Raw genomic sequence first — 24,644 nt, 5'->3', positions numbered from 1 at the left:
AGTTGTGAGATCGTGACCTGAGTTGAAACCAAGAATCAGATGCTTAACCAACTGAGCCACCCAGGCGACCCTGAAGTCAGGTCTCTTAAAACAAGATTGGATCCCACTCCGTCACAACTCCACCTACTGTGGTCTCCAGAAATGAATGTGGTCCTAATGCAAACCCATAGATCCCGTCCCCCCGCTGTCATCAAACTGTACGCACCTTTCCTGCCTCCATATAAACACATAGGTGCTTCCCGGACTGACTTCCGACATGCATTAGGATGCCAGTGAGGCTTCTTGGGCGAATGCTGAAGACAAGCTTAAATTCCGGCCCCAATAACACAGAGTTAGCTTCCAAAAGAAAGTAAAACAGTTAAAACATCGTAATTCAAGAAAAAGGACGGAGTTCTTCAGACTCAAAGACATAAACTGTTCCAAATTGCCCCTTACCCAGGATGATATGACCTCCTTCTTGGGAGAAATAAATGCCTTTCTCCACAGAGCCACTCAAGCAGGGGGACACAGCAACGCTTGCAGCAATGGTGTTTAGGGGTTTCAGATTCAACTGAAAGTTCCTCAGGCACCCCACAAAGCTGTTTGGGGGGAGGCTCTGCAACCAAGCAGAAGAGAAAGCAAACTTTATTAAGCCACAACTCCCAGAGACATATGGGCAGCCAAGGTTAAAGGCAGGGCAACTGTCTGCCAAAGGGGTTTGAGGGGGGCGGAATTCATCCATCCTGCTTCAGAGAGTCAGGTGGGCCTGACTGTTGCATTTGGCTCCCTGCTCACACTGCCTAGAAAACCCTGGATACCAGACGTCCGGTGGGTGGCCGAAGTTTGAGGCCAAAGTTTGAGGGCACCAAGTGGTATGTATGCAAGGGGCAAGGGCAGTGGAGGTCGCTAGCTAGTGCTGGTCAGTGACCTGACCCTGGTCCACATGACAGGGCTACAACAAGGGAAATCTCCGCCTCCCAGTATATAGATATCACTGTCTCTTTGCAGGTACAAACCACTTCTTAGAGTTTGATGAGCCTATGCGATTGCTTAATGCAGGGCAGCTGACTGAAAAAGAGGCCAAAACATTCCAAAAATAATAAAGTGCAAAAAAGCTTCCTAAATTGTTGGGCTCAGTGCACCACCAACAAATCATGAATGCTGTGGAGTTAAAATAAGACACAAGGCATAGCATCAGTGGGCATGCATGGAGCACCCAGAGGTGGCCTGGAACAAGGGCTCCTCACCTAGGGCCCCTGTGTGCACCTCCAGGGTTCTGTGATCTCTTAAATTATATAGCAGATGCTCTCTGCATGTGCATTTTCCTGGGAAGAAAGACTACCTTTCCTCTTTAAATTTTTTAAAATTTATTTTTGAGAGAGAGACAGAGCATGAGTGGGGGAAGAACGGAAAGAGAAGGAGACACAGAATCCGAAGCGGGCTCCAGGCTCCAAGCTGTCAGCAGAGAGCCCAATGAGGGGCTCGAACCCACGAACTGCCAGATCGTGACCTGAGCCGAAGCCAGATGCTTAACTGACTGAGCCACCCAGGTGCCCCAAAAGACTGTAACTTTTAAAATTTTTTTCAAAAAAAAATTGAAGAATCACTGAATAAAATCCTTAGACTCCCTTCCAAAATAAATGCTTTTAGGACCCTGGAATCCTACACAACAGATGCACTATGTGATAATTTTAAGACATGGTGATATTAGGGATGCATATGGTGTCAGTGTCAACAATAAACTACTGACTGGACTCCCTATGAAATTCTTAGTTTCTTAAAATTTACCACCTTATGCAATGAAGAGCCTGTATCTGAAACCAAGCTCAGACTCTGCAGGGAAGGCCATCGCCCAACACTGAATCCCTAAGGGCGACTGCAGGTTGTGGTACTCAGAGGCAGACAATGACTGGATGTTGCCTGCCCTCTGAAACGATGTGGAGCAGAGTAACCCGTGGTTTGCATCCTCGGGTGGAGGGGATGTTGCAAAAAGAAACTTGGTTCCTAAGAATGATATAAATGGGGTACTACAGACTGTCCCATAGATTAGGATGCTGACTATGACTTATCCAGGACAAAAGAATATCCATACTGTGCTCTTGAATAGCTACCCCATCCTGTGATTTCTCTGAGAGGGAAATAGTTACATACAGAGGTTACAGAAAAGCAAACATTTACATTGAGGATTCTCCTTAGCAATTAATGCTATATATTATGCATGTATTATACAATATATCACATATATATTATATATCATATAATATTCATTATATAATGCATATTATAGAATATTATATGTAGTATTAATATATGGCAATTATATATAACTTTAGTACATATTATACATATACATAATACATACAGTACATATATGTATAATATATATGTATTATACATGTATTGTATATGTATATAATATATAATATGCATGTATATATGTATAATATATAATAAAGCAAAACACTACTTTATGACATGCTGGAGGCTGCTTCAGATTCTGTCTCTCCCTCTCTCTCTGCCCCTCCCCTGCTCACACTCTGTCTCTTTCTCTCTCAAAAATAAATAAACATTAAAAGAAAATTTTAAAGTATTTTGAGATTCTTGAATATCTTATATAATTATAATGATTACCTATTAAAATGTTTTAATTAAGATATAATTGACATATAACATTATATTTTTTTCAGGTGTGCAGCATAGTGATTCTATATATAATTAGTGCTGTGAATACCATAATAAGTCCAATTAACATCCATCACTACACATAATTACAAACTTTTTTTTTCTTATGGTAAGAACTTTTATGATTTACTTTCTCACCAACTTTCAAATATAGAATACAGTATTATTAACTATTAACTGTGGTCGCCATGCCTTATATCCCAAGACTTATTCATTTTATTTATTTTATAACTGGATGTTTGTACCTTCATTTAAAAAATGTTTTTTCTAATGTTTATTTATTTTTTGGAGACAGAGAGAGAGGATGTGAGTGGGGAAGGGGCATTGAGAGGGGGAGACACAGAATCTGAAGCAGGCTCTAGGCTCTGAGCTGTCAACACAGAGCCTGACACAGGTCTCGAACCCAAGAGCCGTGAGATCATGACCTGAGCCAAAGTAGGACTCTTAACCCACTGAGCCACCCAAGTGCCCCTGGAAGTTTGTACCTTCTAACCACTTTCATGATTATATTATAAGGTGAATTATTTTTATATACAGTTCTGAAGCACGACTGTTTTTGGCATGAAATGCTCACCATGCTGTGTGGTTACCATTTGTCACCATACAAAGTTATTACAATATTATTGACCAGGTTCCCAATGCTGTACTTTTTATCCTGGTGAATTATTTATTTTACAACTGGAAGTTTGTACCTCTTAATTCCTTTCTCCTATTTGGCCCATCTGCCACCCTCCCCCGGTCCCCACCACCCCACCGACTTCTGCCAACCATCAGTTTGTTCTCTATATTTATGAGTTTATTTCTTTTTTGCTTGTTTATTCATTTGTTTTGGTTTTTTTTTTTAAGATTCTACATACGAGTGAAATCATATGATATTTGTCTTTCTCTGTCTGACTTATTTCACTTGGCAAAATAGCCTCTAGGTCCAGCCATGTTGTCACAAATGGCAAGATTTCATTCTTTTTTATGGCTGAGTCATATTTCATTGTATATATGTCCCACTTCTTCATCTATTTATTTATCAGTGGATGCTTGGGCTGTGTCCAATATCTTGGCTATTGTAAATAATGCTGCAATAAACATAGGGGTGCATAGATCTCTTCAAATTAGTGTCTTCGTTTTCTTTGGGTAAATACCCAGCAGTGGAATTATTAGATTGCACAGTATTTCTCTTCTTAATTTTCTGAGTAACCTCCACACTATTTTCTATGGTGGCTGTTCCAGTTTGCATTCCCCCCCCCCCGCCCCCACCACAACAGTGCGTGAGAGTTCCTTTTTCTCCATTTCCTCACCAGCTCTTGTTATTTCTTGTCTTTTTGATAACAGCCTTTCTGTCAAGGGTGAGGGGATATCTCATTGTGCTTTTGATTTGCATTTCCCTGATGATGAGTGATGCTGAGCATCTTTTGTGTGTTGGTGAAACATAAATATTTACCTTTGGTTTCCATGAGGGAGGTGATCCCAGGTAAACTGGTGCTCTGAGGCCGAAGGTGGAATTTCCAGGCAAACTTCCTTCCTGGGCCCTCAGACCATCCACAACCAAGTGCCCCTTTTCTCCATCTTGCCCAAACACCACCTTAAGAGTAAAGAAGATAAATTAATCATTTTTTATCTTTGACAATTGGTGATGTATTTTATTATTGGTCACAGCACATTTTTTAAACAATGTTTTTCTTTTTCTTCAAGGAGCTTTAAAAAATTAGAAAATTTTCTCCCTAATATTGTCATCATCATCACCATTTTGTGAGATTATGGTGGATATTGAATAGAGTAAGCTAGAAAAGTGAAATTTGAAAAAAAGGATTCCTTGAAAATCAACTACTAAAAAAGATACAGTTGATCTAGAAACCTATGCAAGAGAGAAACAAATAAAGAGCCACAGGAGTATAAATGAAGGCACACCCAGGCAACAAAGGGGAAGGAATAGTTTGTGCAGAGCTAAGAAGGGAAACATCTCCCTTCCACACGGCTCTTGGAGCAAGGGGCCAGTGGCTACTTCTTTACTAAAAGGGAGCACACATTTTAAACTCTTTGCTAAATTTCTGGGGTGGACCCTGCCATCTCATGGCTACAAGACTATTCATTAATGACTCCCCAACTTATACTCCCAGCTGTGACCTCTGGCCTCTCCACCTGTCTACTGACAGCTGGGCTTGAATGTCTGACAGGCAACTCACCCCAAGGATGTTCACAGCAGAACCCGTCCTCTTCCCCAGCTCTAAAATGCTCCTTCCCCAGCCACAGCTCCTGCGTCCCAGTACCAGCCCCTCTGTTGACCCAACTGCTGGCCCCAAATCACAGGACTTGATACTGACTCCTCTTTCTCTCACACTCCACGTGCAATCCACCAGCAAACCCTCTCGGTTTTCAGAGCACATCCTGGACAGTGCACTTCTATCCACGATCGTGGAGGCCTCTTGAAGCAAAGGCAGTAGCGTCCATCTGGCTGCCTTACTTCCATGCTTACCCCCACTTCATCTCTTCAAGCTAAAGGCAGCTTTGAAAATATACATTTGTTCATGCAATGGTCCTTTTTTAGTTTAATATTCTTCAGAAGCGTCAGAGACACTCAGAATAAAATCTGAGTCCTCACCTTGGTTTCAAAGCTGGTATGATCTGGGCCCTGCCTCATTCTTGAATCCCATCTCTTATCCTTTCTGTTCTGTTCACTCAACTGATCCCTATCTCAGGGTCTTTGGGCTTGCTGTTCCCTCTGCCTGGATCACCCTTTCTATAACTTCAAGGGACTGTCACCTCCCAAAGGAAGTTTTGCTTTACTACCCTATCTGAAATAGTCCCCGCACTCAGCCACTTCCTTACCTTGCTGTAATGCTTTCTCTGAGCACTTACCAATATCTGACATTGTATCGGGTATATTTGTTTGTCCCCACACTCAGCCACTTCCTTACCTTGCTCTAATGCTTTCTCCGAGCACTTACCAATATCTGACATTATATCGGGTATATTTGTTTGTGTGCTCTAGGATGGCAGCTCATTAAATATTTGTTGAAAGACTAAGTCAATATAACTTGTCAAGCTGCTTACGTTTTTTGAGTTCTAGTTCCCTCATCAGGAAAAAAAAAAAAAAGGTCCCTTTTGTCTTAAATTGAATTTTTCTTCAAATCTGGATGCCTTCAGGGAAGATCTGGAATGCTAGAGATCTCAGTCTTTAAGCTTGTGCTATCCAGAAGGCATTTCAGAGAGGGGCCTGGACACCCAGACATGGTCTTGACAGACGGAAATTGTCCAGGAAGCAGGGGTGGGAAGGGGGTAGGGGACACAGCCCAGGGAGGAAGGGCGAGGACCCCGAAGAAGTGGTCAGTAAAGCCCATCTGGGCACTGAGGCATCCGTGCACAACATCCTTGCCCAGCACATGCAGCCATTTCCTGTGCGAAGACATGGGGGTGCCCAGTGCCTCCGGCCACACGGGCTCTCCCAGCACTGTGCTTCTGTGGCTGGCAGAATGTGGACACTCCTTTCCAGGTACTCCATAGTGAATTCTGTAGCAAGGGGAGGGGCTCACACAGCCCCAGGTCTTACCGTGTGCCATTTCCCATCATTGCACTTCTCTTTGCTTTTGAGCCTCAGCTTTTTCCCTTCTGCCCCCAAAGCAAAGATGAGTCGTCCCTTTGAAAGATAAAGAGCCATATAGGAACTCTTAGTGCCCGTGTAAAACACGAGCCCTCTGGAGGAGGCTGTCCGCACGTCCACAGCAAACAGTGACCTGTCAGGAAAATAAAGCAAAAGGCAAAGAAGGAGAATAGACGTGTTTAGTGTTCTTCTGAGTCCCTGAAGCCAGGAGAGGGGATGAGGCACAGACACCCAAACCCCCATGATTCAAATGCATGAACTAAGGCATGTACTGATTAAATGACCTATTTCTTTAGAAAGTTTTAAAAGCCATTGTAGCCCAGCTATTAAAAGTTTTATGTATAATTTTCTTACTATATTGGGGAATAATGAGCAAACTCTAGGGCAAACCTAGACGGTGGTGTAAGCTCCAGCATATGGCAAGAACGAAGATGCCCTACTGTTTAAAAAAAATCCGCACTTAAACAAATCATGGTAATTTATATACATCATTTGCCATTTCAACCTTTATAAAGTGTATAGTAGCATTAAGTACATTCGCATGACTGTGCAACCAGTGTCCAGAACTCTTTTCACCTTGCAAGACTGAAACTCTGTACCCAGCAAACAACACTTCTGCATTCCCTGTCCTCTGTACCACTGGTGACCGCCATTCTACTTCCTGTCTCTCTGAATTTGATTACTGAGGTCTCTCACATAAGTGGAATTACACAGCATTCGCCTTTCTGTGACTAACAGCTCATTTCACTTAGCAGCCAGTAACTTTTTAACCCAGTGAATATCATTCTATTTTGTACATGTGCAAGGAGTGGAACATTGTAAGGGGAAGTTGTGTGTGTGTGTGTGGGGGGGGGAGTAATCTGAGTAACAAGGATTTGATTTAAGCATCAGGTAAGCATTTTCTTTCTGTTAGACATATTTAACACAGAGGCGGGCAAGTACAGACCCACCTTCTCCCATCCACCTTTATGTTTCTTGGACCTTAATATCCCAGCTCCAATGGAACAGGAATTAAGCAAGCATCATGCAGTAAAAGCAAAGAGTGAAAGTGAATATTCCTTTGCATGATGGTTACATATCATATGCACATCTGGTTGAGCAAGATTAACTTTGCAGGAGAACTCACATTCACTCACTTACCCACCCACCCATCCGCCCATTTATTCATTCATCCAACAATATTTAATGAGAGTGTAGTATGTATGAGGCCCTGCGGTGGGCACTGGGAACACAATGATGGATGTTTCATTCTTAGCTGTTTCTGACGCATAGGTGCACTGACAGGGGTACCTGAAAGTGCAGCGTGACAAGGTGGTGGAGGACGCAGGTTACCAGTAGGCTGTCATCATCCACTCCTTTTGGTTTATGTCTAAGCGCAACCCAGACAGAGGGCAGGAACTAGGTCTCTCCTGCTTGAAGCTCTATCTCCAGTGCCTTGTACACAGCGGGCAGTCAACACATAGTTCAGCTGAACTGAACAGTTAACTGAATAGCTGAATGAAATGGTAAATGGAAAACTCAGAGGCAGAACCAGGAAGCGGAAGAAAAAAATGACACTGTTACTTCTCTTTGCTTTTTAATACTGTGAGGTTGAGCAAACACTGAGATGCTTTAATTTTTCAGATTAGCAAGTTTCCTTGAGGGTGATGTTCTTCAAAATGAAAAAGAAATCTATATTTGTTAAATTAAACCAACCAGATGGTGACACCGCTCAATATTTCTCTTGGTGTAGCTGCGTGCGGAGGTTTAGAGAATGAGGGTTAGCCAATTTAAGGAGGATATTCGAACTTGCTACAGAATTAAAGTACTTTACATATGTGGGCTTGGTTATCAGACTTGACATTTGCTTTTCAGAGTTATTTCTTAAAGCAGCTTTCTTTCATAAAAGGCTAACTGACTAACACCCAAAAAAGACGGTACTATATTCAAATCCCAGCATATGATACTGTAGCTATGACGCTTCATTGCTGGTGGATAGGAGAATAAGGCAGGGAGCAAAGTGGCATTTTTATGCATTCGTCACAAGGATAAAATAGTGGTGCAGCATTTTAAAGGAGAGGCCAAAAATTGCCAGGATATAAATTAGAATGAGAACGATGGAAGAGCCCATATTCTGGACTGGTAGCATCCTGGAAATACACTCCGATTGCTAGAATATTTGAGACTAATATAATTCAAAAGTTACATCTGCTAATGATTACTTTTTTCCACTTTCCCTTTAAAAATGTTTGTTTTCCCATTTATTACATATAATTTAGTGTTGCAAGGGAAGGTGCTGGGGTCAAATCCTCAGAAGAAGCCAGAGGACTCACCACACTGAACGTGATGAGAGAGAAGATGTGAGACAGAAGGGGGCTTTGCAGGGAGAGGGGAGGGCAGGGCTGGTAGAGAAGCCTCCGAGCCCACGCAGGTGGGAGGGGAGGCCGGGAGCATCTGCACAGAGATCATGGTCATTAAGCTCAGCTTGGCCAAGGGCACAGTCAGCGGGAGTGGGGGCTTCCTCCCGACAGGTAGCCCCGGGAAGGGCTAATAACTGAGTGGGACCCCACTTCTTTGTCTCCACTAGCACAGTTCTTGCAAATCAGGGATCCCAGCTGGAGTTGGGGAGCTGTTGGCATAGGGTTCTCCTTCCAAACTCCACCCTTCCCTTTTCCGGCCTTCACATCTGCCTGTGAATCGTACACTTTGCTTATTGAGTATGTGAGGGCCAGCCCCTTGCAAGCTACTACGTCTCCTCCCTGCAAAGAAAGCATTATCAACATTTAGCTGATGAGAAAATGGAGATTCAAAGAGATGAAGCAACTTGCAAAAACATGCGAGACAAGCATAATGATGCCAAGTTTACGGAGAGAAAGCTGAGGCTTAAAGAAGCTGAACTCTAGCCTATGGTGTCCGCGGATTTGCTACTCCAATCTCCAGAGTGAACGTGCTGTGGGGGTGCGGTGGCTGGCAGTCCCCCTCTGCCGTGCCCTCAGGTCTGCAGTGGTATATGGATGACTCCCAGCCAAGAACTGAGCTCAGCAGCAAAACTAGAGCCAGGCCATTTATGCTCAACTCTTCTAAGGGGTGACCTTTGCTTTGCTGCTGCCCCATGGTTAACGGCGCCATTCCCGTCTCAGCCGAAGGCTCTCCCTGCCAGCCCCCCTCCCTCCACCTTTATCTCCCACAGGAACAATACATCTCTTGCACGTCTAATCCCATCTTGAACGTGCATCCCAGAGGACCGAACTGGCAAATGGCCCGAGGTCACACAGCCAGCAAGTGGCTGAGTGGGGACTGAACCTCAGTCTCAAAGCCAGGCCTTTTTGACCCTTGGGAAATTCTGCTTCTGGACATAAACCATCACAGAATTGTGGCACCTTGTTATTTATGTCTCTGAATCATATGAAAATGGCAAACCTTGTTTTCCTACTTTTATCCAACATAATTAATATGTCTTCACTTCCTCCTCCCCAAAAGTGATGCGACTTGTTAGCACAAGAAGTCCAAAAGTGGTCTCTAAATATGATCTATCTGGCACTGAGTCTACTTAAAAGGATTATTTTTCTCTGACTATAGAATGCAGACAAGAAAGGTGATTTATAACAGAAATAAATAGCAGCTTCGAAAAGAAGTGTCAGTCTTATTTTTAGAACACCGTCAATCCTCCACCAGGGCTGGCTGGGGGTTGGGAGGGTTGTTTTGGCCACCGAGCAGCCCCCACCGTGTGTGTGTTCCGGCTGCGGGGAGGGCGCACGCTCGGGCAGTCACGCTCCCTGTCCCGTGGGGGCCAGCACCTTCTTTCACAGAAGTGGTGGTGCCGCTTCATTAGGGACAGGTGCATGGTGTCCCGCTGGCTAGCCTGCTCCGGGGCACAACTGTCGAGTCAGGTTCTGAGTTGGTGTGGGGGCAGGAAAATTAACAAATACCTGGGTTCCAGCAACTCCTGGGGAATCGTGAAGAGCAAGTGGCTGGTGGGACGGTCCCCAAACCTGAGGGCTCCGTGACTGGCCTGGGCCCGGGGAGGTGGCCGGCAAGACTGGGCCTCTCGCCACACCTCCATGCTCCTTGGGGAGGCCGCTGGTGTGTCCTGCAATGGCTGCCAGGGAGAGAAGCAAAAACTGAGGACAGCTAATCATCAGGGGGAAGAGTAAAGAATACTTATCTTGCTAAGTGCCTCTCGCAGTTTTTACTGTGATCCTAGGAGATTAATTCAATAGAGATGAATTCATCCTCGGGGAGGATGCATGTTCTTCCCATCCAATACAAGTCTGGTCTCTTTCCTGACAGCTGCTGCACCTCGGACCCGAGGGTATCCAGAGTCCCTCCCCTCCATGGAGCTGTGGAATAATCGTCATGTCCCTTGAGAGAGCCAGCATTTGGCAGCAGCATGCCATGCCATGCCAGCCAGTAGGACACGGAGCCACCAGCCTACCACCTCTCCTTGGAGCCATTCATTTGGGTTTGTGCAGCAGGACAGTGAAAGAAACAGAGAGCAAGAACCAGAAGGTGTGGGTGGGGAGGGAGGCATGGCCTGTCTCCACGTTAGTCAGAATTGACCTACGCACAGAAATGTGTCCTAGGCTAGATGACACGTTGAGCTTTTGAACAGAACTGAGTTTTAATGCCAAAAAATAACTAATAAATATCAAGTAGGGATGGAAAAATTGTTAGAAACTGAGACTCTCCAGCTGTTCTCCCCATTTTCTCTGCTCTGTGGAGCCCAGATTGCAATCATGTGTCCACAGTCCCCACAAGACCCGGTGCTCCACTGGGTTCTCTATTTGTCAAAGTGAAGGGCGGGGATTTGCTGTGCCAGGGACAGGTTGAGGAATGAACATGTGACCTCCCTCTTGGACAATGAACCTTGAGGGGAAACAGGGGATGGGGCCTCTGAGAAATACGTCTTTGCTAACAAAGACGAGCTGATCCATGGGTCTGGTGCTGAGCATTATCCCGTGAGGATATGAAGCCCTGAACTATGCAGGATGGAGCTGAGATGGGCCAGGCCTCAAACACTACCTGTCCCTGAACTGTCCATTACGTGACCCTATAGATCTTCTTATCGTAAACCATTTTACTTTGGAGCTAACGGCTAAAGGCTTCCAAAAAAATTTAAATTCCTCCAAGATCAGGTTACCCTCCTGGACCTGATTCCTGGACAGGGTGTTTGGAATAGAAACTCGATACCACTTATTTAAAACGTTTTGTGTTTACACATTGGTGAGTGGAGATGGGCAATCATACCCACCAGAGAGTTAAATGAATTGCTTAAAACCGCTTCACATCCAGCCCACCCTGGATCCTAATGGAGCTTCCTTACTGGGGCCTCGCTCCCTCCCTGAGTCTTCTTTGTGTGGCAATAGCAGTAACATCGAGATGAACAGTTTTCATAAATACCTTTTGTCACCAACTCTTCCTTCTCATAATGGCACCAACCTCCTTCAAGGCACCCAGGCCCTACATGTTGGCCATCATGGACACCCACCTCCCTTGCCTATTCCCTGAGTTCAGTTTCCATGTCCTACTTCATTTCTGTGACACAACTGCCACTCCCAGTCCCTCTGCCCTGAAAGCCAGACTCCTGACTCTCTTGCCTGGACTTTGTCAGTAGTTTGCCAGTTTGACTCCTTGTCTATAGAACTTTCCCTCATCAAACCATCCCACAGGCTGCTGCCTGTTACTCTTTAAACATGGTTTAAAGCAATCCTTTCAAAGGCTTCATGTTGACTACAGAAAAATGTCAAAATTACATTAAGTCATCCTATCCCTGATGGGGCTCAAATGTGGAATTCTGAGCTTACCTCTGTCACTCCCCTTCCTCCACCCAATTTCCCCTGTTCACCAAGCTTTCCAACCCTGTAGAGGCCACAGGATGTGGTCTGAAGAGAACATTCTTTAAGGTCTACAGCTCTAAGTTTGAATTCTGAGTCTACCGTGTACTGACTGGGTGCTCTTGGGCAAGTTGCCTTTTTTTTTTTTTTTTTTAAAACCTCTCTGAGACTCCGTTTCCTGACCTGTAGAGCTGGCATTTTATTCTGCTCTCAGAGGGGTGTGGTGAGAACCGAAAGAGATAGTACGCAGACTGGTGATGATCAGAGAGATGTACGGGAAGTGTCACGCACCCGAGTTACACCCACATCCTGCCTCCTGGCTTCGGGCTTCTGCTCGTGCAAAGCAACATCTACTTGTCTAAATCCAACCCGTGCTCCAGACCCAGTTCGTGTGTCACCTCCTCCAGAAGAACCCCCCTGATTTGTGGGGCAGGGAAATTCCTGCCTGCTGCACGTTTTTTGTTTTCACTGAGGTTATTAGTGTGTATAATAATAACAGCCGATATTTATCACATGCTTACCATGTGCCAGGCACTTTTCTACATGTTGGATGTTTAGCACCTCTTTTAACCCTCACAACAACACTAGGAGATCTTACTTTATATATCTGCATTTGTGTTTCAGGAAATAGACCCGCTGAGAGGTTAAATAATCATTCACGGCCACACACCTAATATGTGGTAAAGCTTGGTGTAAACCCAGTAAGTCTGACCCCCAACTCTAGTACTTAACCACAAAGCTTTGTTGCTTTCTTTCTATTATTGAGCTTTTGGAGGCAAAATTAATGTCTTATTCCGTCAAATCTGGGGGCTTGCACAGAACAGAGGCACAATTAAATACAGCATATTCACTGGCGGCTCCCGCATCGGTGGACCCAGCCTCTGCCCCCCATCCACTGAGGCCCACTCAGAGACAGTCCCTGATGGCTTTCTCTCTGTAGATGTCCTCCAGGCACCTGTCACTCAATATACAATATACTCCACCCAGTCTCTTTTCCTCCAAATACTTGTCCTTCTTCTATGTCCATGAAATGGCATCTCCACCCATCCAATAACCCGGACTAGATGTCTCAGAATTACATTAACTCCTGCCTCTCCCTTGCCGTCCACATTCAATTATCATCTGGGTCCTGTATATTCTATCTTCTAAATAGCTTTGAACCCCTTTCCTTCTCTCCATCTCTACCATCACTGTGTTAATTTAGCCTCTCAGTAACTCTCAGCCTTACAATGAAAAAAAAATGAATATATGATTTCATTCCTGATGGAGCAGTCCTAAAGATGTTGTTTTCATATCAGCAAAATGACTACCCTCTATAAAATATATTTCTTCGTAGTAGCATAAAACGTTTCTTATTATGGACTATTATTCAACTTCTCCAAATCACCGTGCAGCAAGGGAAATATTGGCAGACAAGTAGCATGGGGGTTGACGTTGAGAGAAAAGTGTGCTGAACAGAAGCACATTGCTCTTAGGAGGGTGCAGGCTGTGGGATCAAGCTATCTGGTTTTGAATTCCTACTGCACCTTCTATCTGTGGGAGCTTGGGAAAATTGCTTATCTTTCTAAACTGCAGCATCTTTTTCTGTAAGATGTGGCTAGTAATATACTTGCTTTGTACTATTACTGTAGTATGGTCATATAGAAGTACAGTAATAATACATCCCTCACAAGGTTACTTGCAGATGTAGTAAGAAAAGCCACTTAAAGAGCTTAGCGCAATGCCCGGTGCATAGGAGGTGCTCACTAATACCCATTAATCATATTAACTGTAACCTCAGACACGGGGAGGTCATAGTGTTGACCTCGGCCACAGCAAGGAATTGTTTAAGTCCTAATGCTGTGTCCAATTCATTACAATGCTTCTGCTCCTCCAAACGAGATTTTACTTCCTTTCAGCCTTAGTGCTGCACAGTAGAATCACCTGGAAGCTTTACAAACTCCTGCCACTTGGACCTATTTCAAGAGCATCTGATGTAATTAGGTGGGATGCAACCCAAGCACTGGGATTTTAAAAGCTCCCCAGATGTTTCCAGTGTGCAGTCAAGGTCAAACCACACTGGTATTGGCAAGGCCTGGGTGCATGTGTTTATGTTGTCTTAAGAGCCAGGGTGGAGGGTTGTCTATGGGGAGGGGAAGGGGCATGACCCTTGTATTCTAGAGAAAATCACTATACCTGTTGGGTACACAACAGGAATATCAAAAGAGCGAGACATTGTGTATAGGAATTGAGAAACCGGAGATTCAATTTGTTCTGTCTACAAAAAATTGCCAAATTTTCATCAAGATACAAAACTAAAAGCTAAAACGGAAACCTTTTCCACATTTTGGCATAATCCAATTGTTGATGACCTATCAATCCCACTTCCTGGAGGCACTGACCACCAAGGGATCAGGTGATCTGCACCCCTAACACCACCCCAGCCCTTTCCCCAACATCTCATGTGGGGTAGGAATCGCTCACGAGAATCCTCTGGGGAGAAGCAAAAGCCAGTGTAGGGTACACTTACCTGGTTGATACTGAAAGTGTGGGCTTTGTCAAACCTTGTAGAACCTCTAAGCAACATGAGGAAAGGTGGTTTATTTAAACTGCAGCCTCCCAGGGACACACCTCTCTTGGTAGATTTACTGGCCAAGTCCAGGACTGCAGGTCTCTCTGAGAGCCTGGAATGAGGGCAGAAAAGAAAACCACTGCCAAACTCTGACATCTCAAGGAAGATGCACTGGCACGAGAACTTGCTTTAAGAATACACATTCTTACTGTCATGGTTTCTAGGTAAACTTTCCTCTCCTACCTGTACATTGTGTCTAGAGGAGGCACTGGGCTCAGAAAAGGAGGATGTGCTGTTACCCATGTCTGCATTCCCTAAAATACCCAGCACGGTGTCTTGCCAGCAGAAAGGCCTGAGAAACTGTATTCACTTAAATGGTTAGGGCTGGGGCAAAGCCAGTATACTACAGCTCTTTCTTTGGAACAGGTGTCATCTAGAAATATGAACATGAAATATGCAGAGAGGAGAAAGGTGGGTGTCGATGATCTAGAGTGATGGTGGACATCAGGAACCTTAGAAGTGAGTTTGTAGAAGGCTTTTTATCTTGTGCACTTGTGTAGGGGAGTCTCACAGATAAATCTGCTTTATCTTGTGATTGGTGTCTGAGCCTTGATGGAAAATAGGAGCCCCCGAGCTTCCAACAGGTTGCCTGAGTTTCCTTACCAGTCCTGGGATCCCCTTCTGCCCTGGGCAGGGCTTTGCCTTTTATCTAAAAGTGATCATCTGTGCTGATGGCACAGAGCCTGCTTGGGACTCTCTCTCTCCCTCTCTCTATCTGTCCCTCCCCGGGTTGTGTGCTGTCTCTCTCTCTCTCTCTCTCTCTCTCTCTCTCTCTCTCTCTCAAAATAAGTAAATAAACTTATGGGGTGCCTGGGTGGCTCAGTCGATTGAGCGACCGACGTCAGCTCAGGTCACGATCTCACGGTTTGTGAGTTCGAGCCCCGCGTCAGCATCCGCGCTGACAGCTCAGAGCCTGGAGCCCATTTCAGATTCTGTGTCTTCCTCTCTCTCTCTGCCCCTCCCCTGCTCACACTCTGTCTCTCTTTCCTTCGAAAATAAACAAACATTAAAAAAAATTAAAATAAATAAAAAAATAAAATAAAAATAAGGTGATTATTTTGAATCAAAAGAAAAGAACATCTAAACATTTGCACGCTAGCACCAGGCTCCTCTCTCTCTAGAGAGACACATTTGAGTTTGACAGTATGGTGGTCTGGTTTCCCAGAAGTACACTGGCCCATGCAAGCTATCAGCCCCCAAAATGGGACAGATTCTGATTAAATCAAACGTGCAGTCTTGATTCAAATGAAGTGAAATTTCAGTTTGGAAAATTCTCAGGGCCATCATCCAAAAATTAATTTTGATTAGACCTTTTCCAAGGTTATATGCCAAAGCTGCTCCCACAAAGGGAGGCAGGGAAGTTTTTGTGGGAGGTGGTTTGTTTTTAACGTGTGTATCTTGTCTAAGAAGGCATGGGCAAGTTTGTGGAATGAGGGCCTGGTGCAGCACGTGGTGACACATCCAGCTGTGCTACCAGAGCAAGGAGATGCCCTCCCTGTAGGCAGGTGGCTCTCACACCCACAGCCACACACACAGGAAAGGACGCACCTCTGGATAAAAACATTGCTGATACAACCCTCAAAGTGACTTCCGCCCAGACGCAGGGTTTGCTGGGAATTTGACAAGTGTCTTAGCCTGTGGTTATTCTTCAGAGGCTGGTCATCAATGAGAAGCCGGAGTCTGGAAAAGGAGGAAGACAAAACAAGAGTGAGAACTGCAGGGAAGAAACGTTTCTCATCATGTGGTCAACTTACTGTCTTCGATTCAGACTCAGTATCTTTAACCTAAAGTAACTTGTTAGACCAGATTTATTTTTAAAGAGCACTTACATTTTTTTCCATGTATTTCTCTGGCACAGATTTTTGTTAAAGTATTCTATACGTATAGGAAGTTCACATATCCTGTGAACAGCTCAGTGAATTTTTTGCAACGTGAATATACCAATGATACCAGGGCCCAGATAAAGAAGCAGAACAGACCAGCACCCAGGAACCCTGCCTTGTGCTTGCTTCTCTCCCTCCAAGGGTATGACCACTATCCTGAATACTGAGAAAAGAAATTAATTTTGCCTGTTTTTGAATTTTATAGAAATGAAATCATAGGAGATGATTCTTTTACGTGCAGCCTCTTTCACTGGGAACACTGGGAAGTACACTGGGAAGTTCACTCATGTCACCCCACACAGTGGTAGATCTTTTTGCTTGTTACCCGTTTCACTCCTGCATTTTGAATATACCACAATTTGTACATCCATCCCATGGTTGATTGATTTTTTTTTTTTTTATGAGGAAATTGATCCAGAACCAGGAAGAAGGCAAATCTTACTAGGAAAACAGTGTCAGCCTCAAGGACACATGCTTCACAAAAAAGATACTAGAAAATTCCATTAAACGAAATAAAAGTCTCAAGAGCTCTGGCAGAAGGGCCATTCCACTCACCCAGAGTCATCATTTATTACAGATACGTAGTGCAGCAAACCATCCGTGTACGTCTGGGGGGATTTAAAAATGGGGCTACTTCCATCCCTGGTGTTCAGTTCAATGTGACCATCTTCCAGGGTGACCTGCAGGTTATTTGCCTGAAATCATCACAGCATATGCCCGTCAATGTCATTAATTTCTATTTCAAGATTACAGGTGTATCAATACTGAATTTCTGATCAAAACCATGCATAAAACAGTCAGGTGGGTTTGACCCAAATGTTTTGACTTTGCTATTTTGAGCTAAAGATTATTTTTGATTATTTTGACTCCGTGTTTATGAATATAAAAGTCTTATCCAAATTGTTTAAACACTGATGAATCTGTCAAAAGCATTTTATGGAACTACATTCATAAACCAATTTAACTTCTCCATCAATTACACAAAATAGTTAAGCCATCTCTAAATTTTTCTATTTCTATTTTCAATGTGCTTATGTTATTTTCATCAGGATCAACTCTTTCCTCAATCGTGTGATGAAGGTTTCATTCATCAACTGTTTTTCCATATATGATCGTAACAATGATATCTTTTCTTTAGTCATTAGGAATTTTTTATTTTCTGGTCATAATTTCAAGGAGGTTCAATTTTCTGACATCAAACTCTGCAGATCTAAATTTTGGCAAGATGATTAGATTCTTTCTGTGGATTTTTAATTTAAAAATATGTGTAGAGTCGGTAGTTGTCATTTGAATTTTCCTGTTGTTTTTTTTTCTACCATGTACAGGTTTTTTGTTTTTTGTTTTTTGGGTTTTTTTTTGCAATTTTCAATAATGAGCTTTTAGGCTAAAACAATTTTTCCAGCATGTGGTTGTAGCCATTGTCAGCTTTATATTTTGATTTTTTCAGTTGGTACTATTCATTATAAATTGGATAAAAGAATGCCAGTTTATATGTATTTCTTAGCTAACCCATTATGAAGTTGAGGGCAATGTTCCTAGGATATTTCTAGGATTTCTAGGTCTAGGATTGATCTCCTCTTTTGCTAAGTCAACTCTTACGCTGGCTTTCGACCGTTTTGTATACTGTATACTCAGTATCTCTATCCTCAGCAAAGGAAACAAATGTCGGGTGTCAAAAGAACTAGGTCATATCATCCTACTTTGATAGAAAGGGCATTCTTGCAGTCAAAAATGCTGGTACGTGCTTCTTCAGGGGGTAGTTAAAAAAAAAGATCTCTAAAGGCTGATTGAGCAACTATATCACAAGAAAAGAGACCTTCTAATATGATATAGCCACAGAATCAGAGAGTCAGCTACCATTCTGTCTTTCAACAAATGTTGGATGCCTGTTGTGTTGTGTTGTGTTGACAATCCTGAAGAAACAAATCCAAGAATGTCAGTATTCTACTTCTACCTCTATTTTAAACACCCTCCTCATTCTACGAGGGGATTTCTGCCTATTAGTTGACTTCTACCCCTGTATAACAACACGAGTGAAACCCTATAAATCTACAGAGGGTACCTTCTTGCTGAAGAGAATTCTGTCCTGCTGTTGTACATGAACAAAGAGCAAAGGACCTTATTCCCCAGATGTAAATATTGTACAACTAGCTGATGATGCAAAAAAGGAATCTGAAGAACTATCTTTTGTAGAATCAAAAAAGAATAGTGGGGATATATTCTGATTTTTTCTTAGATCTAAAACTTTAAGCTACATCATTACATGTAACAGTATAATTCACATTAACTCCTAAAATAAACCCAAGAGAAATGAAAATGGGTCCGTGAATACATATAAATTCAATTCTGTAAACCATAATGTACTTCCTAAGCCTTTTTTCTTTTAGGACTTGTCCCAGGAAGAACAATAACCTCCGTGGTTGAAATATACAATGTCCTTCACCCTGTGATGATGGATAAAATGCCTAGTTAATTTACCTTCAAAATCTCTCTACTGTTTTTGACATCAAACTTTGAGTCGGGTTTAAATCTTATTCAGTATTCATGCAATATTTCATACCTCTGTCTGGTGACTTAATAATAGGCCACTGGGTTGAAAGGTCTGAAATCCAAAGGAGGCCTGGAAGTGGTTGGGAAAAGCCAAATCCAAATTGGTGAAACTCAATTGTCCATCCCTGGAGAATGAGGCAGATCGCACGAGCTGAAAGGCAAACACAGAATACATTATTGGCATTGGAATCATTTCATGGCTGAAATCCAGTATCTTATTCTATGTCACTTCACCTGAGCTGATTAATGTGGTTTATGTTGCCTCGGGAAAAAAACAGAGTTTGCTTTTCTGCATGATAATCTACCAATCGTCTGCGTTTTTGTGTGTATAGTCGGTATTCCTTTTTTCCTACAAATTTAGCTTGCAAACCTGCAGGCGTTCTGTATCTTGCAAATATGTAGGGAGTATAAATGAACCATTTCATCATAATACTGTGTGCTACTGGGAGACTCAAAAGTTGATGTGTAAATGAATACCAAAGATGGGTTGGTTGGGGAGCAGTACTTTTCTACAAGGTTTTCAGTACTCACCTTCCAGTCTTCTGAGCACTTCTTTGTTACTCCTACAGTGTCATTCAACCTAACAACACCAGTAGTTTTCTTCAGATTTTTCATGCAGCCTCGGAAAGCAGGTGTAGAAATGTTAAACCTGATTTGGGGTACAAAAAAGGAAGAGGTGTACCAGACCAGGCTTGTCTGAGAATTAGAGCTGAAACTCTCTACTTTGTCTGCTACTTTTCATCCATAAACAGGTATTTATTTTACGGGTGTCTGTTCTCATGGGATTTCTGTAACACTACTTATTTTGTGAAGCTGAGAAAATCTACTTCCTTTCAGTGTGATTCTGCATTCTCAGCTTTAAGAATAAACATGATAGTGTTGACAGAAGAATGGCCAGTGCCCTCAAAAAGTATAGAGACAGAAAATGTACAAGATCTAGAATTGCCCACTCCCCTTCCAGAGTAATGGTGGTACATGGTGAATAGGAAGTATATTAACAAATTAATATACTATCAATATTATATAAATATATATTAATAAAGAAGTCACTTATTAGACCCGAGAATGCTCTAGAAAACTCTTAGCTCTTTTTTTTTTTATCCACTTTTAAGTTAGTCACCGTTAACTCAGTAGAAACAAACTGTTACATTTGTGTTCTAGTCAATGATGAAAAATGTGGCTTGGTATTGAATTGATGCCAGGCCAGAACAATGGAAAGCACTGTGAGGATTAAACAAGTTCATGGGGACTGACTGGGTGGCTCAGTCAGTTAAGCGTCCAACTTGGGCTCAGGTCATGATCTCACAGTTCATGGGTTCAAGCCCTGTGTTGGGCTCTGGGCTGACAGCTCAGAGCCTGGAACCTGCTTCGGATTCTGTGTCTCCCTCTCTCTCTGCCTCTCCCCGGCTTGTGCTCTGTCTCTCAAAAGTAAATAAATAAACAAACGACAACAACAACAACAAAAAGTGAATGCACTGGAATTGCTGGGCACTGGGTGTGGCATGCAGTTGTGAGAGTGTGGGAGGCGTATTCTGCTGCACTGGAACTGAGGGCTCTGCACCCAGACTGCCTGGGTTCAAGGCCTGTCCCTGTGGTTTGAGCAGACGATCTAACTATTCTGTGCCTCTGTATCCTCATTTCTACGATGGGAACATGTTCATCTTTTCCATCAGGTTGTCATGAATTTAAGCGGGTTAATATGTGTAACATACTCAAATGATGCCCAGTATAGAGCAAGGACTCCACGTGAGATGCCAGGGTGAGTAACTCTCCCCATATTGAGTACAGTCATCGTAATGAGAGGAATTTCTTGCTGCAGCAACTCTGCCTATGTGGCTAACTTGGCATTCCCCACTCCTTTTTCTTTCTTTTCTTTCTTTTTTTTTTTTTTTTTTTTTGCATTTCCCCTTGGATTTGACTTTTGGATCTGTCTGGAGCTGACTTCACATACACCATTAACACACACGAACTGACTGGAGTCCAGGCAAATAGTTGTCATTTCTTAAACAAATGATGTAACTAAGAAAACCCCAAGGTTCATTTCCTTATAAATCCCTAAGTCAGCTCACCTTTCTAAGTGGAAAGGTATCTGTATTCATTTTATTCAAGTCATTATAAATAGTTGAGCTACATGTAATATGCATACAATTAAATTTCATTAGAACGAAAAGGAAGAAATGAATCCTCGCTGGCATTGCAGCTTGAGCTTAATTATTTTATAAAGATGGCTTTTTGCCTTGGAAAACAAAGAAAGTTTGCATTCATTCCTGGAGCTTGTCTATTTACACATATTTTAAAATCCATTCTCTGTGGGGTTTCCACACAGTTTAGACCCATCACCATCCCCTGAGGTCCTTCTTTCCATCAAGTGTAAGTTGAAGGAAGAAGGTAGCAGAAAAGCAAAGCGGAGAAGAAAGGCAGCCGGGGGACAGGCAGCACCTATCTTGTGTCAGGCATTAGTATTCCAGCCCCGCCAGAACCTTTCGAGGGAGCTATTTTCTTCTCTAACATTTACTGAGCTCTCACCACCTGCCTGGCTGACTCTTCGACCCACTTTGAATCCTCACCCCGCCCTAAGAGACAGGTAGATCCTCTGACTGTGTTCCAGATGTAGCAGGGGGAGGCATGTGGAGGTCAAGCAACTTGATTGAGGTCATGCGGCAGGAAAGTGGCCACCTCAGTGCTGGGACCTGAGCGGTGTGGCACACACACTGGTCCTTGCTCTTTACGTTTACACTGTTTGTGTACTTCTAGCACTTGGAAGAATGGAGACTCTTTCTACAGAACAGTTATCTGCAGCGGAGATGTTAAGATGGAAGATTTATTTCCACTCTTCTTCGAGGCGTTCTTGGCACTCTGGCTCATCTGAAGGCCTAGAATTCCACGCTGAGTCCAGGATACAAAGGCTGAACACACTTGCGAGAGGAATGTGACTGTGTAGGGGTGCAGGCTGCTGTATGAATGGGTTAGCGCACGGAGGTATGTATGCACACTGTGGGCCAATCCACTCACAAAGACCAACCTGGTCCAAACCTGTGGTCGACAGATTTCAGAGCAGTAAGAGCCAAATGTAATCCTAAACGTAGTGCTGGGTACTGAGTAAATGTCCAATAGATCCTTGATTTTTACTTTAAGAATTATTATTTTCGGGGCACCTGGGTTAAGCAGCCGACTTCAGCTCGGGTCACGATCTCATGGTTCTTGAGTTCGAGCCCCATATCGGGCTCTGTGCTGACAGCTCAGAGCCTGGAGCCGACCTTGGATTCTGTGTCTCCCTCTCTCTCTGCCCCTCTTCTGCTCATGCTCTCTCTCAAAAATAAATAAACACTAAAAAAAAAGAATTACTATTTTCATTTTAATGGTTTATTATTACACCAACACAATGGTGTAGGTCTTTCCCCAGGAAAGACTTCCTGTTGCTTGAGAGCCTCTGGAATCACCTGGGTGATTTTCTCTTCTCATGGGAAGCAGATGGGATTAACAGATTATGATTTCTGATTGTAATCCTAAACAAGTCATTCCCAGATCTGGGCTCCCACCCCCATGGGGATACATTATAGTGAGAGAGGACAGAACAGGGCACTCACAAAACCTCTTGGTCAGGGCTGCTTCATTTAGAGATTCAACTGGCTTCGTTCATTCCAAACTAGGTTTAAGTGCTGCTGTCTGTAAGGGCCTTCCCCTTATGTGGGAATCAGAACACCTCCCTCCTTTAGACGGATTGTTTGCCTGCCCCGCAGAGCTTGGGTGTGGGTACTTAGTAGGATTCCTGTCTGCCCACCCGCCCCCCAGTGGCCCCCATCACAGGGAGATTCAAGACTCTCTGGACCATCAAAGATGTCACCAGAGGGATAAAGCAGGGCTAGAAATGGCCAATATTGCTTAGCATTTTATTTGCAAGGGAGTAAAAGGCCAGTGAACTCTTTTGACTGTCTTCTATCTCTTACATTTTCCATGTTCTTTTGATCTTTTTTTTTTTTTTTTTGAGAGAGAGAGAGAGAGAGAGCATGAGAGAGTGAGTGAGGGAGGGGCAGAGGGAGAGGGAGAGAGTGAATCTTAAGCAGGCTGACTCAAGGCTCGATCCCACAACTCTGGGATCGTGACCTAAGCCGAAATCAAGAGTCGGATGCTTAACCGACTGAGCCACCCAGGTGCCCCAGATGTTCTTACAATTTTAGTAAAAACTCAAAGTATAAACTCACCCAGAAAAAGAAGTAGTCCCTTGTTTGGAAAACTCTAGGACTTACTAGATTACTAGATTACTAGATTTATTACTAGATTACTAGAAAAATTACTAGAAAAATTCTGTATGTACATTTATCTGTATATGCATAACTATATCTATGTATGTATGTATGTTTGTTTGAGAAAGAGTGAGAGTGTGAGCAGGAGAGGGGCAGAGAGAGAGGAAGAATCTGAAGCGGGCTCTCCTGTCAGAGCAGAGAGCCCGACACGGGGTTTGAACCCACAAACCGCGAGATCAAGACCAGAGCAGAAATAAAGAGTCAGACACTTAACCAACTGAGCCACCCAGGTGCCTTTCCACATATGTATTTCATAAGTGGATAGGGATGATAAGGCAAAGAAAGGCTGAGTGCTGACTTAACTCAAGGTCCCACTGCTCCTTAGTGGCTGAGCCAAGACTAGAATGACTTCTTTTTGATTATCGCCCACTACCCTTCCCTCGTAAATCCTGACTCACTGGCACCCACATCGCTACCCGTGGTCTTCTGCTAACGCCGCACAAATGCAAACCACTGACCAGTAGCTTCCTCGCTGCCTCCGAGAATTCCTCAGTGCTCCGGGTGAGCTCACCTGCCCTACAAGCTTGACCAACACCTGTACCTGAGCTGCATTCACCCTTTCTCCAGCCCAGACTTCTCTGTAGAGGTCCAGGCCTTTGTCCAACTGCTTTCTGGCATCTCCACCTGCTCTCAGGTTCCGGGAACTCAGCCTGGCTCAGACTGAACCCATCCCCTGCCTCCTTGCCAGTGCCATCCATCTGCCCAAGCACTGGAGCAAAACCCAGGTGTCACCCCTGAACATTTTTATACTTCCCTCCCCAGCCCCAAGCAACCGTTCAGTACTACCCATCTGCTGTCCTAATGATACTAAGCATCCACGCCCTTTGCCTTATCTGCACAGCTGCTTCCCTGCGGCTGCCCTCATCTCTTGCCTCTGTTAATAAGCTCATCTTCCAACTGCTCTACCTGCCTCTGCCTTTTCCCTCTCGAATCCAGTCTCTACCCTGCACCAGAGTGAGCTACTGAGAAGTTGAAATCGATCATGTCCTTTCTCTGCTGGTGTCCCCCCAGCAACGGCTGTCTTACTGTGATTTTCAAGGTCCTCTGTGTTCTGGCCCCTGCTTGCCACACCAGCCCCATGTGGCACCCCCAGCCTGCTTCGCCAGTATCCTCCAGTTCCTTGGAAGGTCACGCTTTCTCCAGCTCTTGGCACTTTACGTATGTTGATTGCTCCTATACTTCAGGTCCCAGCCAGAGACCACCTTCTTGATGCCCCCAAGCGGATTAGAT

The 24,644-nt window shown here is 43.7% G+C and overlaps 1 protein-coding gene across 3 annotated transcripts in view; it reads right to left on the bottom strand.

Annotated features, from left to right (window-relative positions):
• Window positions 1–24,644, bottom strand: part of LAMA3 (laminin subunit alpha 3) — a 272,359-nt gene that overhangs the window by 4,868 nt on the left and 242,847 nt on the right. For all 3 annotated transcript variants that reach the window (XM_019465535.2, XM_019465536.2, XM_019465538.2), the window contains 10 exons: window positions 19,642–19,759; window positions 19,121–19,261; window positions 17,116–17,255; window positions 16,226–16,357; window positions 14,576–14,729; window positions 10,162–10,331; window positions 6,203–6,386; window positions 4,097–4,237; window positions 436–595; window positions 206–336 (listed from right to left, as the gene is read on the bottom strand). In XM_019465535.2, coding sequence (XP_019321080.2) covers window positions 206–336; window positions 436–595; window positions 4,097–4,237; window positions 6,203–6,386; window positions 10,162–10,331; window positions 14,576–14,729; window positions 16,226–16,357; window positions 17,116–17,255; window positions 19,121–19,261; window positions 19,642–19,759 — 1,471 coding nt within the window. The remainder of the gene's footprint in view (window positions 1–205; window positions 337–435; window positions 596–4,096; window positions 4,238–6,202; window positions 6,387–10,161; window positions 10,332–14,575; window positions 14,730–16,225; window positions 16,358–17,115; window positions 17,256–19,120; window positions 19,262–19,641; window positions 19,760–24,644) is intronic.

This window comes from Panthera pardus, unplaced genomic scaffold, assembly GCF_024362965.1.
Source record: "Panthera pardus isolate Hobbes unplaced genomic scaffold, ASM2436296v1 HiC_scaffold_15, whole genome shotgun sequence".
In the NCBI taxonomy this organism is placed as follows: domain Eukaryota; kingdom Metazoa; phylum Chordata; class Mammalia; order Carnivora; family Felidae; genus Panthera; species Panthera pardus.
The sequence above is the reverse complement of the archived record's forward strand: the minus strand, read 5'-3'. Positions and strand labels throughout refer to the sequence as shown.